The sequence below is a fragment of the Suillus clintonianus genome, assembly GCF_016758775.1.
Source record: "Suillus clintonianus strain FC179 chromosome Unknown DEU56scaffold_19, whole genome shotgun sequence".
Classification (NCBI taxonomy): domain Eukaryota; kingdom Fungi; phylum Basidiomycota; class Agaricomycetes; order Boletales; family Suillaceae; genus Suillus; species Suillus clintonianus.
Genome location: NW_024539243.1, coordinates 78,284 through 92,060, shown reverse-complemented (window position 1 = coordinate 92,060; position 13,777 = coordinate 78,284). Strand labels below are relative to the sequence as shown.

At 48.0% G+C, this 13,777-nt stretch overlaps 3 protein-coding genes across 3 annotated transcripts; 1 reads left to right on the top strand and 2 right to left on the bottom strand.

Moving 5' to 3' along the window:
• Window positions 1-1,645: 1,645 nt before the first annotated feature.
• Window positions 1,646-4,869, top strand: DEU56DRAFT_910424 (uncharacterized protein; the record flags this gene model as incomplete). Its single annotated transcript, XM_041357173.1, has 10 exons — window positions 1,646-1,807; window positions 1,866-1,989; window positions 2,356-2,582; window positions 2,643-2,714; window positions 2,793-3,043; window positions 3,102-3,230; window positions 3,279-3,385; window positions 3,441-3,665; window positions 3,729-3,841; window positions 3,898-4,869. 10 exons carry the CDS (start codon window positions 1,646-1,648, stop codon window positions 4,867-4,869), a joined length of 2,382 nt encoding a protein of 793 aa, XP_041210773.1.
• Window positions 4,870-7,266: 2,397 nt separating this feature from the next.
• Window positions 7,267-8,793, bottom strand: DEU56DRAFT_754155 (uncharacterized protein; the record flags this gene model as incomplete). Its single annotated transcript, XM_041349782.1, has 4 exons — window positions 7,267-7,677; window positions 7,747-8,034; window positions 8,092-8,628; window positions 8,680-8,793. 4 exons carry the CDS (start codon window positions 8,791-8,793, stop codon window positions 7,267-7,269), a joined length of 1,350 nt encoding a protein of 449 aa, XP_041210772.1.
• Window positions 8,794-10,461: 1,668 nt separating this feature from the next.
• On the bottom strand, window positions 10,462-10,939 carry DEU56DRAFT_789821 (uncharacterized protein; the record flags this gene model as incomplete). The annotated part of the gene is made up of 2 exons (XM_041352572.1): window positions 10,462-10,775; window positions 10,846-10,939. Coding segments are annotated over 2 exons (233 nt in total), but the record flags the coding sequence as incomplete, so codon positions are not given.
• Window positions 10,940-13,777: the final 2,838 nt, after the last annotated feature.

Sequence of the window (13,777 nt, the reverse complement as noted above, 5' to 3'; positions counted from 1 at the left end):
TGTGGACTAAGTTGTTGAAAAGCTCAGTCGAGGAGCCGTTCATGAGGCGGTTGAGTGCAGCATCTACATTTGCTAGAGTCCCACTTGTAAAATAAGTAGTTAGTTCGAGGTAACAAAACGCTCTGGGATAGACTCACCTCCTGCCCGCGCATAATTTAACACGTCATTTAGGAATTTTCTGAGAGTCCACATTGACGCTGCAATGACATGAAAGTGAATCAGACATTTGTGAAAGAAGATTAAGCTCACTGTTGTTGTGCTCGGAGTCGATACCTTGCTTTGTCCTTCAAACTGATGATAGCGTAATTCCTACACATTATAGTTAGTATTAGAATCTGCGTTGCTGTGTATACAACTCACCGGTCATAATATTTTTTGCGGGATCATCTTGCTGCCTCCGTTTTCTCTTCAGGAGTCCAGTGCAATCGAGGGCGAGTCATAGTGTGGTTATGAAGTAAGTGTGGGAGGTTAACAAATCGAAGCTCGCAATGAGCCGGGAGTTCGTATGGTAGGTAATTTACACGAGAATTATAATATAACATGTCTCCATAACCTACAGATGACTGATTGTAAAATAAAATATAGCGAGCGTATGTATGGGTACTGTAGGCATCATTTGGTGAATGTGTGACTGCTATATTAAAGTAAGAACATGTCTAGCGAACATATTTTGAGGAATTTACACGAGATTTATAACATAAGATGTCACTGTAGCCTACAGACAATTGAATTGTGAAGTTGAACATGGTGCAGCGTGTGTATGGATACTGTAGGCATCATTGGTGAATATTTGACTATCAAATTAACCTTGAGGGAATGTCTAGCGAACATATTTTTGTCGCGACACCTTGATCTACTACTGCACGCCAATCAGTAGCAAGACTCCTATTAAACAAATTCACAAAGTTTTCCTCAACATCCGGAGTGCATATTTGCTTGCCATTATCAAAACCAGGTAGTACATAGTGTATATATCTCTATGTACATATGTATACTTTTGCCGATATAAGAGACGGTGCCAGTAGCATGCAAGACCTAGGTGGAGGTCTAGAATTATGGCGCGGATACTTCCGGTAAGCTCAATCTAGGTGGAGGTCTAGAATTATGGCGCGGATACTTCCAGTAAGCTCAATCTAGGTGGAGGTCTAGAATTATGGCGCGGATACTTCCAGTAAGCTCAATCTCTCCCGGTATACAGCTCAATTCTAGGTGGAGGTCTAGAATTATGGCGCGGATACTTCCAGTAAGCTCAATCTCTCCCATATTCATGATGCTTCGACTCGGAGGACATTCTATTTGTAGGGCGCGATGTTTTGAGGGCAATCCAGCACTCCGCCGCGGAGTCCAAAAATAGCATATATCAGTCTCATCTCAGACGATCAGTACGTGCAAACACCCACTAAAATCTGCTGAGGTATGCGATCTATTTCTCTTCTATATTATGACTATGGCTAATGTTTACAGTCTGCGAAACATATTTGCAGGAGAGAGTTTCAATGAACGGCTGCCAAACGTTTCACACTGAGGTACATGACACTGAGGTACGCGAGCGGGTCCAGGCTAAGTATAAATTTCGCAGTCAGCAACACCCAAGCCGCCGGTACCAGAATGGTCAAGCGATCAACTGAAGTGGTTAGAGGACCAGATGGCCCTATACTCGTTAGCCTGCCAATACGACGACCTCTTGGAATTCTGGCCATCGTTGTTCAACATTTTTTTTGCTTGTTGGCCGATCATTCCAGAGTCCGAGGTCCTCACCACTGAGCAGCAACACTCCCTTTTTCAGGCGGAAGAACAGCGCAAACTCGTAAGTATTTTTATATAAATTATTAAGATACATTGTAGCTCTGACTACTCGACTGCAGCGCATTAAAGCTTGGTTCGAACAAAAGAAGACCAACTCTATGGTACCACTTACCATAACGTCTGTGTCTGCAGATGGCCAGATGGTCTTGCATTTTGAGGAGCCGTTCGAGGAAGCGTTCAACCGTACTTTGAACGTTCAACTGTAGTTGGAGGACAGCGAGGCAGATAGCAACAAAGAAGCGTAGTATATTTAGAAGTACCAGAGCCGCCAAATTAAACTTTGTTTGATACCTAACTCTATAAACGAAGTCTCTGCGTTTGATTCTCGAGCCTCGAGTGCGCTCAAGGCAACAAATGAAAAAGTTTGACCAGCACACGTGAAATCGCGAGTGTTGTTCTGAGGTACATAAGGCTTTTTTCTTTTATTTTCATACATTACATTCAGCACGCTACGTGATACGTGACCTAATTCAATAATTAACAGTACGACATGCCGACATTTCATCATGCTGCTCTGTGGACTGACATGGTACTTACAGATGCCGGCAGCAAAGTGGACCACCGATGAACAGTATGTCTGGCTTCAAGATCGGTTAGCGACGTATATGGTCCACACGAAGGAAAAGGATTACTCACGTTTCTGGGCTCCGTGTTGTATAGCCTGGTTCGCGCAGTTCCCAGAACATGCGGTGGTCTATCCTGACATCCCCAAGGATGTTGAGCTTACCTGCAAGCAGCAAAAGGTCGTTGAGCTCGCAGAGGAGGCGCGTGAGGCGGTAAGCTCTTTGGCGTGTTACCTATGCTGCGTTCTCACAATCAGTACCTATCCACAACAGCAACTACACACCTGGTTTCGCTGGCGTGTCAATAAATCTAAGAAGAACCGCAGCCTAAAGAAGAAACTAACGGTCTTTGACGATACTCTGCAGCTGAAGAGACGCGCGAAGTCAGAGGCTGAAATTTATTCAGAGTTGTATTATGACTAGCGTATCAAGCCCTTGGTGATGGCTGAGCAAGATGCCGGAAACGTGGCAACGTCCGGCAAGCGCGTGGCCCTTGGTCGAAAATTCTCGAAGGAGTTACTGGAAGATGAGACTGAAGAGATCAAGGCAGAGATTCGTGAAAAGTATGAGGAACAACTCACTCACAAGAAGCGCGCCAAGCGTGAGAAGAACATTCTTGACGATGACGCCGACGACAACGACAATGAAGAGTTAGATGCGGAGGCAATCATGCAGTACGTGTGATTCAGTTCTATCAGTGTATTCAATACTAATGCCATTCAAATTTTACAGAGGTATAGATGACTTACCTGTCATTTGTCGACGCTTCGCGAAGCTTGTCAAGCAGAAGACTCGCTTCATGGTCTCGTTTATGTTTGCTGGTCCTGATCCTAGAAATGACTGGGACATGACGACATTATCGTAAGGTGCGAGGATTTGTCAGCTTGTACTGCCACTCACGCAGAGAAGGTGTCATCCTTCAGAAACACCTCAAGGCGATTCCTTTGCCGAGCTATACCAGACGGCTGATAGCGACTTCTTGGCAGCCTTCCAGCAGTATGCAGAACAAATATTTCGTAAGTCTTCTTATCTCGCATTAATAGTGGCAACACTCACTGAAAGTGCGTGCAGCTGGCAACAAGCGGAAGCCCGACAACAAGGCTGAAAGCAGTGAGATTGGAGGCATTGCTGAGGAAGAGTCTGAGGAGCGTGAAGAGGATGGGGAGGAGTGCGAAGAGGATGGGGACAAAGACGAGGAAGGTGAAGAAGATGAGCCCAATGCGCAGTCTACAGACGTCGAGGAAGAATCTCAGCTAAATGTGGATGAGGGCGAGGCGAATCAGTACATGGAGTCTGGTGAGTTGCCCAGTCTTTATATACCTTTAGACGAGCGGCTGATGCATCGGTCTGATGCATCAGCAGTCACTCTTCCCATCCCTGGTGCATCCTTAGGCGATGCATCTGATGCATCAAGTCTTGGGGGATCATCTGTGATGCACGCGTCGATGGAGATGACTGCCAGTTTACCGTCCGTAAGTGCTTCTTTGGTCTCAGCATCAACGCTCGCACCTGACTCTCGATATTTTAGTATGGCACGCCGTTCTATGGCATGTCAATGTATGACATGCAGCCTCAGCCCATGTACGGCGCCCATGCCATGTATGGTGGACAGGATCAAATGTATGGCACGCAAGGACCAACATATGACGCACAGGGCACCAGCCATGCTTTACTCGCTGGAAATTCCTGCCTCACTGGGTCTGATGTGTCGCTTCACTCTCAAGGAACCGCATTCCCACTACAGACGACTAACCACTTCGATTTCGGCATCCCTCCTTCTAATTTGTTCATGCCAGGCGCCGTCACCCCCGAGTTTTCGTTCGATCAGGGATTCCAGGCTGCAAATTGGAACAACCAGGCCTGGAGCGTGAACAACAACAATCGAGGCTGGAATTTCAGTTCTGCTGAACAAAGCAGCCTGCAGGACTCACTCAACTCACTTCCTGCTCTGCCTCCTCCTGCCAGTGAGCCCAATGAGGACTCGCGACCTGTTCTACCTTCTCCCAACCCGATCCTGAGTACGGACGATACTTCTCTCCCTTCCATCGGCAAGGCTCGCACGAGGACTGGCAGAAGGGTTGCCCAGAAGGCTACCAAAAAGGGAGACAGCCAGAAGCGTCCTAATACTAAGTCGACCAAACCCTCAGCTGAAACAGCAACACAGCCGTCTCCCATTGTGTGTGCCACCAAGAACAAGCAGCCGGCTAAATCCTCTTCCAAGAAGTTGTCTGTCGCTAAGCCATCGCCTGGTCAGGCTATACCCTCCATTGAAACGGTCGCTCAGCCCTCTGCCCCTTCTGCCCAGTGCACGACCAAAAAAAAGCAGCCACCTGCTGCTAAGCCGTTGGCTGATGAGTCTGCCGCTACCACAAGGGAGCCCTCACCCGGTCCTTCACCCAACCCTATTGTCAATGTAACTGGTGGTGCCTCCAGCTGTCATATCCCATACATGAGGCTTCTCGTCCGGTCCGGTCCGTCCGTTCTCTCGGGTCCATTCTAGAATTCATTTCCCCGTGTCCCCATTTGTATATGCTTCTTGATGCCCCTATACGCCCGGATCCTTCTGACAGTTAATATCCGGGTTCATTCTGATTGGTCCGTTAGTCTATTCATTCCCCTTTCATTTAACTTGTCCCCCCTGTTTCATTTAATATCCGGGTCCATTCTCAATCGTCCGCAGCAGTTCATATCCGTTAGCACATTTTCTACATAGCCCTCTGATCCGAAGACTGCGCTTCGGCCGGAAACCCGTCGGATACACTACAGTATATAAACCCTTTGTAACCCGTAGTATTTCCTCAGTTCGAATATTAACTTAGACTCTGTTCAATCCTCGTGTCCTCTCGGCTCTTGGGATTATTATCCTAGTCCGATCCTCCGAGCCTCGGGATTATATCCCTAAGGCTAAATACCTCCGTCTCTACCTTCGGGTAGTCTATACCTTGTTAGTTTCTACCCGGACGAAGTCTCGGGTAGTCTTCCCCCTTTCGTCCGGCCTGTCCATACCCCTCTCTCTCATCCGGCCCGTCTATACCCTTCGGTCGACGATATCTAACCCCCTGTAAATTAGGGGCACATACTCGGGTAAAGAGCGCAGCGCACGAGCTGAAGCTAAGCCCCTCCGGTCCGACCTGTTGGACACGGTCTTAACACCAGCGCTTCATCATCAGACAGCTTGATGAATGTCACTTTGGACACTGAAGTGCGCAGAAAGCGCGTGCCAATCAAATCTAGACGCAACGACCTTGCAGATGCTATTGGGACTAACGGTGTTTTGTTCTACGCTGGGAAGGAGAATTTATTGGAGGCCGAAGCACCTCGCTTGTTGAAGTGGCCTGCGCAAAGTGAGGCTTCCAGTGCTCCCAAGTATGTTTGATTTAGTTTTTGCGTACTTTGCCTCACACGCTGATGTATTTTAGGAAAAAGCGGACCAAGGCATGATTGGCTAGGCACTGCGTATTGATTCATTGTACAATAGCATCTTGATAGCATCCTTTGATAATTTGTATTGACCGCTGTGACTTAATGAGATCATCTTGACATAGACCAAACGACTTAGCGAATTTTGAGTGGAGAGATCACGTGATCTCTGTTGAACGTTTGAACTATGACACGTAGGCACTTAGTGAATGCAGGTAGTAGTAAGTATATATGTCACAGACGGCGCAAGTTTGAAAACAAATGAGTTTCTGTATTATGATGCCATATGTTCAATTATCACACTAATACAGGCTATCTACCGTATAGTAATAAATGGGCGATACATTCATTGGTAGCGGCAGGATTGCTAATGATACTGGTGGTAATATCGCATCGATGGTGCCAGGGGTGCATCAAGGAGCGGGCCATTGGAAGCGGCGGGATGGAAGCGGTGGGATGGAAATGGCAGGATGTGCGCAGCAGTACCCATTGGAAGTGGCGGGATGTGATATATATAGTACAAGGGCGCATTCATTGGTAGGGCATCAATGGTGGCCGTGGATGCATCAATGGTGGCGGGAATGCATCACAGAGTGGGATGCTGATAGGGTGGTATATATAGTTCAATGAGGTATCGGGGATGCATCAATATCAATGGCGGGGATGCATCAAGGAGCGGCAAGGGCGCATTTGGTAGGGCATCAATAGTGGCCATGGATGCATCAATGGTGGCGGGAATGCATCACAGAGTGGGGTGCTAATAGGGTGGTATATATAGTACAATGAGGTATTGGGGATGCATCAATATCAATGGCGGGATGCATCAATATTAATGGTGGGGATGCATCAAGGAGCGGGTTACCTGCAGCGCCTTGATTAGTAAGGCTAAGGTGATGTCATAATCCATCAGGAATGCATATTCACAATGATGCATTAACGATGCATCGATGCATGAAGATGCATTACAGATGCATTACAGATGCATTACAGATGCATCACAGTGATCCTAGGTGATGCATCTGCAATGCATCATAATGCACCATACATTAGCAGCGCTAGCACTGTAGGATGAATGCATCACTATAACCTTACAGTCTCAATGCTTTGTTGCATCAATATGACAGGGACACCTGAATCCATGGCTTTCAATCATGAATTGCTGTCGTACCGGCAAAATGCAGAATGGGGCATGTGAGGGCTTCAAGGTGCTTTTGGCAGGCTGCGGGTGCCACTCAATATATCCGACAAAGAAGCTCGTGGAGATCTGATCGAGATATGTGTGCGACTGCATAATCTGCGTGCGATGTGAGTAGGCATCAACCAAATATGTACCGTCTACATGCAACAGTGGCAGGCCACAGATGAAGATATTGAGGTTTGGCGGGATTTTGAGAATATGCTCTTTTCAGAGCAAAGGCAGAAGGATTGTGTCACGAGATTCCATGTAACATTAGAGTACGAGTAGATTAAACATACTTCAAATCTCCGTAGAAACCTCATGGTGCACTACACTAGTAGACTCGTCATCCGAAATGTCCTCCTTGGCCTTTCCAACACGTCTGCGGCCATCATTCAACAAGTGCTTCCTGGCCTCATATCCACGTGATGGCCCGCCAGAGGGGACATCATCATAAGGTTCGAACTCGTCATCAGTTATCCACCTTATTGATTGCCCACCATCTGGGTACCACTCTGACACCATAGTCTTCTCTTTGGGAAGGGGCGAATGCAGTCTTCGATGGCGGCCGGATACTTTCATGTCCAACATCTCCACACGCAACTCGGCCTTGTCACGAGCACGTTCAACATCGTACAGCCTCGCACGCAAGTCAAAGAGTTGGTTCCGAAGATTTTCATTGGTGGCCTGTGAGTCCCGCAGTTGCTGTGCCTGTGTCATAAGTTGGGTATTAGCGAGAGTGCGAGCTGCTCGTTCTTCGTCTCAGGCTTGCTGTGTGACTGGATCAAATGCACCCGATAGACGAGTCAGCAGCTCTGAAGCAGCGGCACCACGTGCATTGCAACGTGGGACAGGAGCATCGGTTCGAGTGGCCCTTGCAACTGCGACATGCTGTGGCTCATCTTGGCTAGACGAGTCCGTGTGACTGCCTGCATCTTGGTCGTCAAAATCCTCATCATTGAGATCACATGTCCCTGCTCGTTCGTTGATGAGCGAGTCGATATAGTGTGCTCGAGTGACATCAGGAGGGCAGACCCCATCCCCAGTGGGTTTGGTAGTTTTGACAAGCTACAGAGCGCCAGTGCATGAGTAAGACAGATCCAGAGTAAGATATAAGAAACTTACCTGTTTGAATTTAGTTTCGAGTGAATTGAGTTTGCGATCAGGACGACCACGAGCCTTTGACCACTCGGCGAATTTGGTGTGTATCACCTGCCAGCCTCGCTGACCGAGCGGGAGTTCATCTTCGACAAAGTTAAGAAGTGCTTTTACATCAGCTGACGTGTAGTTGTTGGAGCCAGAAGGCCGCCCGTGTTTGGCTCTGGCATCATTGTCGTCCTCCGTGATCTCACGAGGCCGTTTTACCTTTCCTTTACCTTTTGATGCTTGGACCTTGCGACGAGCGCCAGCAGTTTTCGTCACAGGGGTATACCCATGGGCCTCCGCAATGGACACGGGATCCACCAAGTCTTGATCAGTGCTCTCGGGCAGTGGGAGAAGAGCTGGATCAATGACTGGCTCACGTGCTGTGATGCGCGAACCATTTTGCATGTGAAGAGAGGAAGTGCGGTGTGGTGTGGCCGGAGTGAGGGATGCATGACCACCAAGGCCTTGGTGTGCAATTCGATCAGGTCTTGAGGTCTGCGACGAGGCCGTTACAGTCTGGTACATTGTTAGCATTGATTTCGTGGCATGCGAATACAAAGGACTCACTTGTGCAATACCAGGGTGAGGCTGCCAAGCACCGAGGTGGTCACGAGCATATGCATTACCTGCATCGTCATAGTGCAGGTCATAGTCAAGTCTCGAAGGTGGAATGTCAGACATTGGAAGAGATTAATAGACGAATACTACTGACCTTATGCTGTTCGAGATGTGGATTTTATATGTTTGGGAGCTGTAACCTGTCAAAGAAAAAGATTTAGACAGAAGATTTAAGTTCGCGACCGTAAATTGTGGTCGATCAGTAGTGCCTGCGCAGGTAGCAGCCTTTACACAGATGGAGAAAAACAAATTGCTTGAGGACACTCGAAAATTGGATGTTGTTAGTAGGACGGAGCTGCTGCCAATTTAGTGAGGTTAAAAACAGTGTCGGAGACTTGATGATTGGATGCTGCCAGGAGGACGGAGCCGCTGCCACTTTAGCGAGGGTTAAAAGTACAATGGCCCTGGCCCTTGTTGGTGTGACGAGTATCCAGTGTGCTCAGGCTATACTGCTTTCAGACATATAGAATGACAAGTGGCAGGTGTCAAAATGGTGAATGATAGGATCTGGCTGGCCAACGACACCATAACGAATGATGAACAACATTAATCGATCGACCGCACGGCACGATGAAAGAACGGCGTAGCTTATGTCAGCAGATATCGCAGGTGTGAGTAGTCCGAATATGGCAAAAACGTGATTTATTCTCGTCAGTAAAATCTGTAAGGGGGGGTACCCCCCCCTCTACAGAATCAAGTTTTATTCAGATTTATTCGAGGGTAGAAACCCTTATTGAATTTCAAATGATGTCCGGCATCGCGGCACACCTTCCTAAAGGATAAAATTATAATCCAACATATTTTATTCTGCATTATTCGAGCCTGCGGGAAGTCACCCAATGTGGGGAGGCCTGACATGAGGAGGTTACCAAAATGGAATATATATTATGAATTTTCGCTTTGGGGAGCCAAAATTGCAGCCTGAAACTGCTTGTTGTGATTCACCATTGGATATATCATTGTGGGCAGTGGACAAGTAGACTGGATAATGTATCCCTATTTTAGGGCTATAGTAGTATATTGATGTATCTATATAACACTATGGGCTGATCGATGGTACGCGCCATTTGTCGACGCTCATCGACTGCCACCAAACTTTTCAAACTCCATCGATTTCCGTCCATCTCCGTCGGCTGGCGTCTGTCCGATTCTTACTGGGGCCCAACACCCAAGCCCAACGCCCAACGCCCAACCTTGTGACTGATATTCAGAAATACCTCGAATAAATAGAAGTAAATACAAAGTATACCTAGTATTACATCATCTCCCCGCACTCACTGTTCCTCAGTCTTATCCCCCAGCCGCTCGGAGTCTCGGATAGTCGGAACTATGGCGCGCGGGAAGAAACAAGGGGTACCGGCCATTCCTGACATAGAGTGGACAACGGATCTCACCTGGAGACTCCTTGCCGAAGCGGAGAAATCGGGTTCGCGGTGGGTGAAAGATGCTTCGCAAAATCATGTACAGGATGTAATTTTGTAGATATTGGTAGTGTAGACTCATACGAGTCATGACTGTGAGCTCAATCGTCACCCGAGCCTCTATCCGCTAGTTAGTTTCTTCTCCAAGTCCCCGACTGTATTCATTTGTATTCGCGACTCTAATAAAATTTGTGACCGAGTCCCCCGTGCATGAAGCTGGGGGACTAGATTTGCTTATATAACATTGATACAGTTCGTAGGTATACATTGTATTTACTTCTATTTATTCGAGGTGTTTGCCTTGGATAGCCTTTCACTGCATGTTTGCTAGCGCAGCGGCGTGATGGTGAATACCAGAGGGTCGCGTCAGATCACGATATCATTGCACGCGTAAAAGACGTGGCATCTGTTCGCATCGTAATGGACATCGGGACCCTGGAACTATGGTAATTAAGTTTGAATATCGATTTCTGAGTGGTTTTCATTCATCCATCGACAATATGTATGCATACGCAGATCCTGTTGCCTGTGATTGTACCCTGAATATCTGAATATACGTATCCGTTATGTATCATCCCTGATGGACGGCGACCAAGCATTTCTCTCAAGCCCCGCTGCTCCTCAGATCAGCAACAGCCACAGGTCTGGGATAAATACTTCCCACAACCTCCTTAAACGCCATGTCATCCTCATATCTCTCCCTTCTGTTATAGGCGTGCCACCCACATCGCTATCAAAAGCCGAAGATGTGCAGAAACAACCGAGAGCTTGGAGCACCAGGCTCATGGGTCTCGAAGGGGTTTATAAAGCAAAGACAAGGAATATGGAAAGTAAGATGGAGAGCGGTGGTGGTGGGAGACAGCAAGCACGAGAACATTCATACAAACACCATCTGCACGCGAGATAGCATACAAGTAGGATCACGATGGAAATTGTGACTGAAATGAGGGCCGATGGTTGTGCGTGTGACATTGATGTCATCGCACAGTCGTATATATCAATTTGTTGAGTGCGCGATGGAAGGACGTCGACAGGTGTCGGAGAAGACGTGCGTATCCGTAGTAATAGTAGAAGTGGAACTGGGTATGGATGAGCATGACGCCTCCGGGTCGTAGCCTCCCTCCTCAAGAGGAGCGGCTGCAACTTCATGGTCCAACCATGCACCCGCTCGGACGAGTAAACGCACACACGGGTGAGTCTTGACGTAAAGGTCCTGCCCCATTGTTAGTTTTGAAGCACCGTTTTTGAAAAGCGAGATGAGTCTCTGAAAAATGAAACAGAGGTGAGTGATAATCAGAAGACGTGTGGAAATGATATAAATAAAAGGACTGGCCGTACTAGTGCGCCGCAGGCAGAGTGCAAGTGAAATCATTGTGATTGCAATATTCTGCAGGACCTGTCCTGACCTGTCCGTCACATGAGAGGGAGAAGCTGTCAGAATATGCAAGAATTACTGTTCCTACTTACTGACAACCCACCAGCCGTGTGGAGGAGCGAATGCATTCGAAAATATCCCTGTGGTGAATGAAGGAAGCAACACAGCTGGACCGTGCGAGCCGCGATCGTGAGTTTTGGACTTTGCTGGGCCAACAACTTACAAGAGGTCGAGTATTTGACCGCCAGGAGAATACAAGCGCCATTGGCTCAAATCTTGGATATATACATGTATGCGCGCCGATGCAGACAGGGATGATGAGGCATGCGGTATCAAAACAAGACAGTTTGAAATATGGCAGAGTGAGTAGCACGAGTAAATAGAGCCCGTCAACGAGAGGTGTGAAGGGATGCGACTTTTAAAGGATGAGAAAATGACAGACTAATGATGACAATATGTGTATTCAGGAGACAGACAACCAATGAAGAGCCAGAAACGAGTCCAGAGTCCAGCGTGTCTTATCGTTGCATGAGGGCGCAAGGTTGCTGACGTTGAAGCTGCAGTTGTATCACCGACAGCATGTGTGGTAGACGAATTGGAGACAGGTGCCTGTGGTTGCGAAGATGGCTGGGTCTGAGTCGCACCATTGGAATGCTGGGCGACATTGGGCTTGAGAGGCTGTGAGCCTGTTTTCCGTTTCTCTCTCGCTGAAGCATTCCTCTGCACAATGTCAGGTCGAGTGGAACATCTTGGAAGGAGAGAAAACATACGCGTTTCCCCTCAATGCATACGGGACCTCAACAACTGCTGGGCTGCCCCCGTGTAACTCTATGCCTTCACCACTCTGTCCGCGCCGTTTCAAAAGGTTTTGAACCCAATCGAGAGGAGAGGAAGGTGATGTTTCATGGGGATCGGAGGGGCTGCGGTGGAATAAGCGGCCAAGAAATGTGCTTCCTTGCGGTGCTGAGGAAGAGTGGATGCGGCTTCGTGCAGAGAACTGAGACTACGGAAGTCAGGATAAAACTCGAAGTGATAGTCACAACGTACACGAGAATGATCTGGTGGGACATCAAAAAAGCCCGAGGGTACCCGATGGGCAGGTTGACGTCGTTGGGTCGGATGTCGTGCAGCATTTTCCTAGAGTTTATAGGTTTGAACACAATGAGATCTTTTATGAAGGTGTTACGTACAGGAAGTGCCGACTTGTTGGCCTGGCAGAGCGCGTTCAGTGGTGAGAATGTAATGAATGCTTGTCGACTCACCTTTGGATCCAACAGAAGCTTGTCGAGGCCAGCTTCTTTAAGAATGGTAGCAACATCCCATGTGTATGCGTTATGGTCTCGGGAGCCAGTTGTTAGTAGTTTTCCATCCGCGGAAAACGAGACGCAGTAAACATGAGATGCATGCTGGAGTGGAGAACTGATGGGCTGGCCGTTGTCGAGGTTCCACAATCGCGTTGTCTGGTCGTATGATGCGCTTGCGAGGATGCGGCCATTTGGAGATATTGCAATGCCCCAGACTTCGGAAGTGTGCGCATCGAAAACTGCGATCTGCTTCCATGATTGTGTATTCCATGTCCGAATCGAGTTGTCGAATGACCCGGAGATGAGCGTTTTTCCATCCGCGGTCCAAGCCAGGCACCGCACCCAATCTGTGTGTCCTTTAAGAGTTGCGACAAGCTCGCCTGTCTTCGCATCCCAGATTTTAATTGAGCACTCTTGATTACGTTTACTCCTGGGCGTATCACGTCCACCAGTTGCAATCATGGTCGTGTCTGGCGAATAGATGGCTGCGTACACTTGTAGATGCCCTGTGTTGATTGGCCCGGGTTCCAGGATTGCCTCTCCGCTCTCCACATCCCACTGCCTCGCTGTCCCATCAAAAGATCCACTCAGTACTCGCTGACTATCTCGACTCCAACAGACAGGCCACCACAGCGTAAAACAACGCATTACTACTGAGGTGAAATTCGGTCAAATTTCACAATTTCCATAGATTTCCACGCATTCCCCCGAACCTAAATTACCCGTTGTGATAGTTTGTCGGAGTGTCAAACTACGCTGTGCTACCCATCGTCAAAATCTATATGATATAAACGACTTTGCGCCTAGCACAGCTCACAATGATGCGATCGAAGTAATATTAACGCGCGGTGCACGCGAAGCTTGCAATGACGTCGTCGACTGAGATTTTTGCTAAGTCCTATGTCCCATCTCCCAGCTAATTCGTCACCTCCAGCCCTGTCGACAAG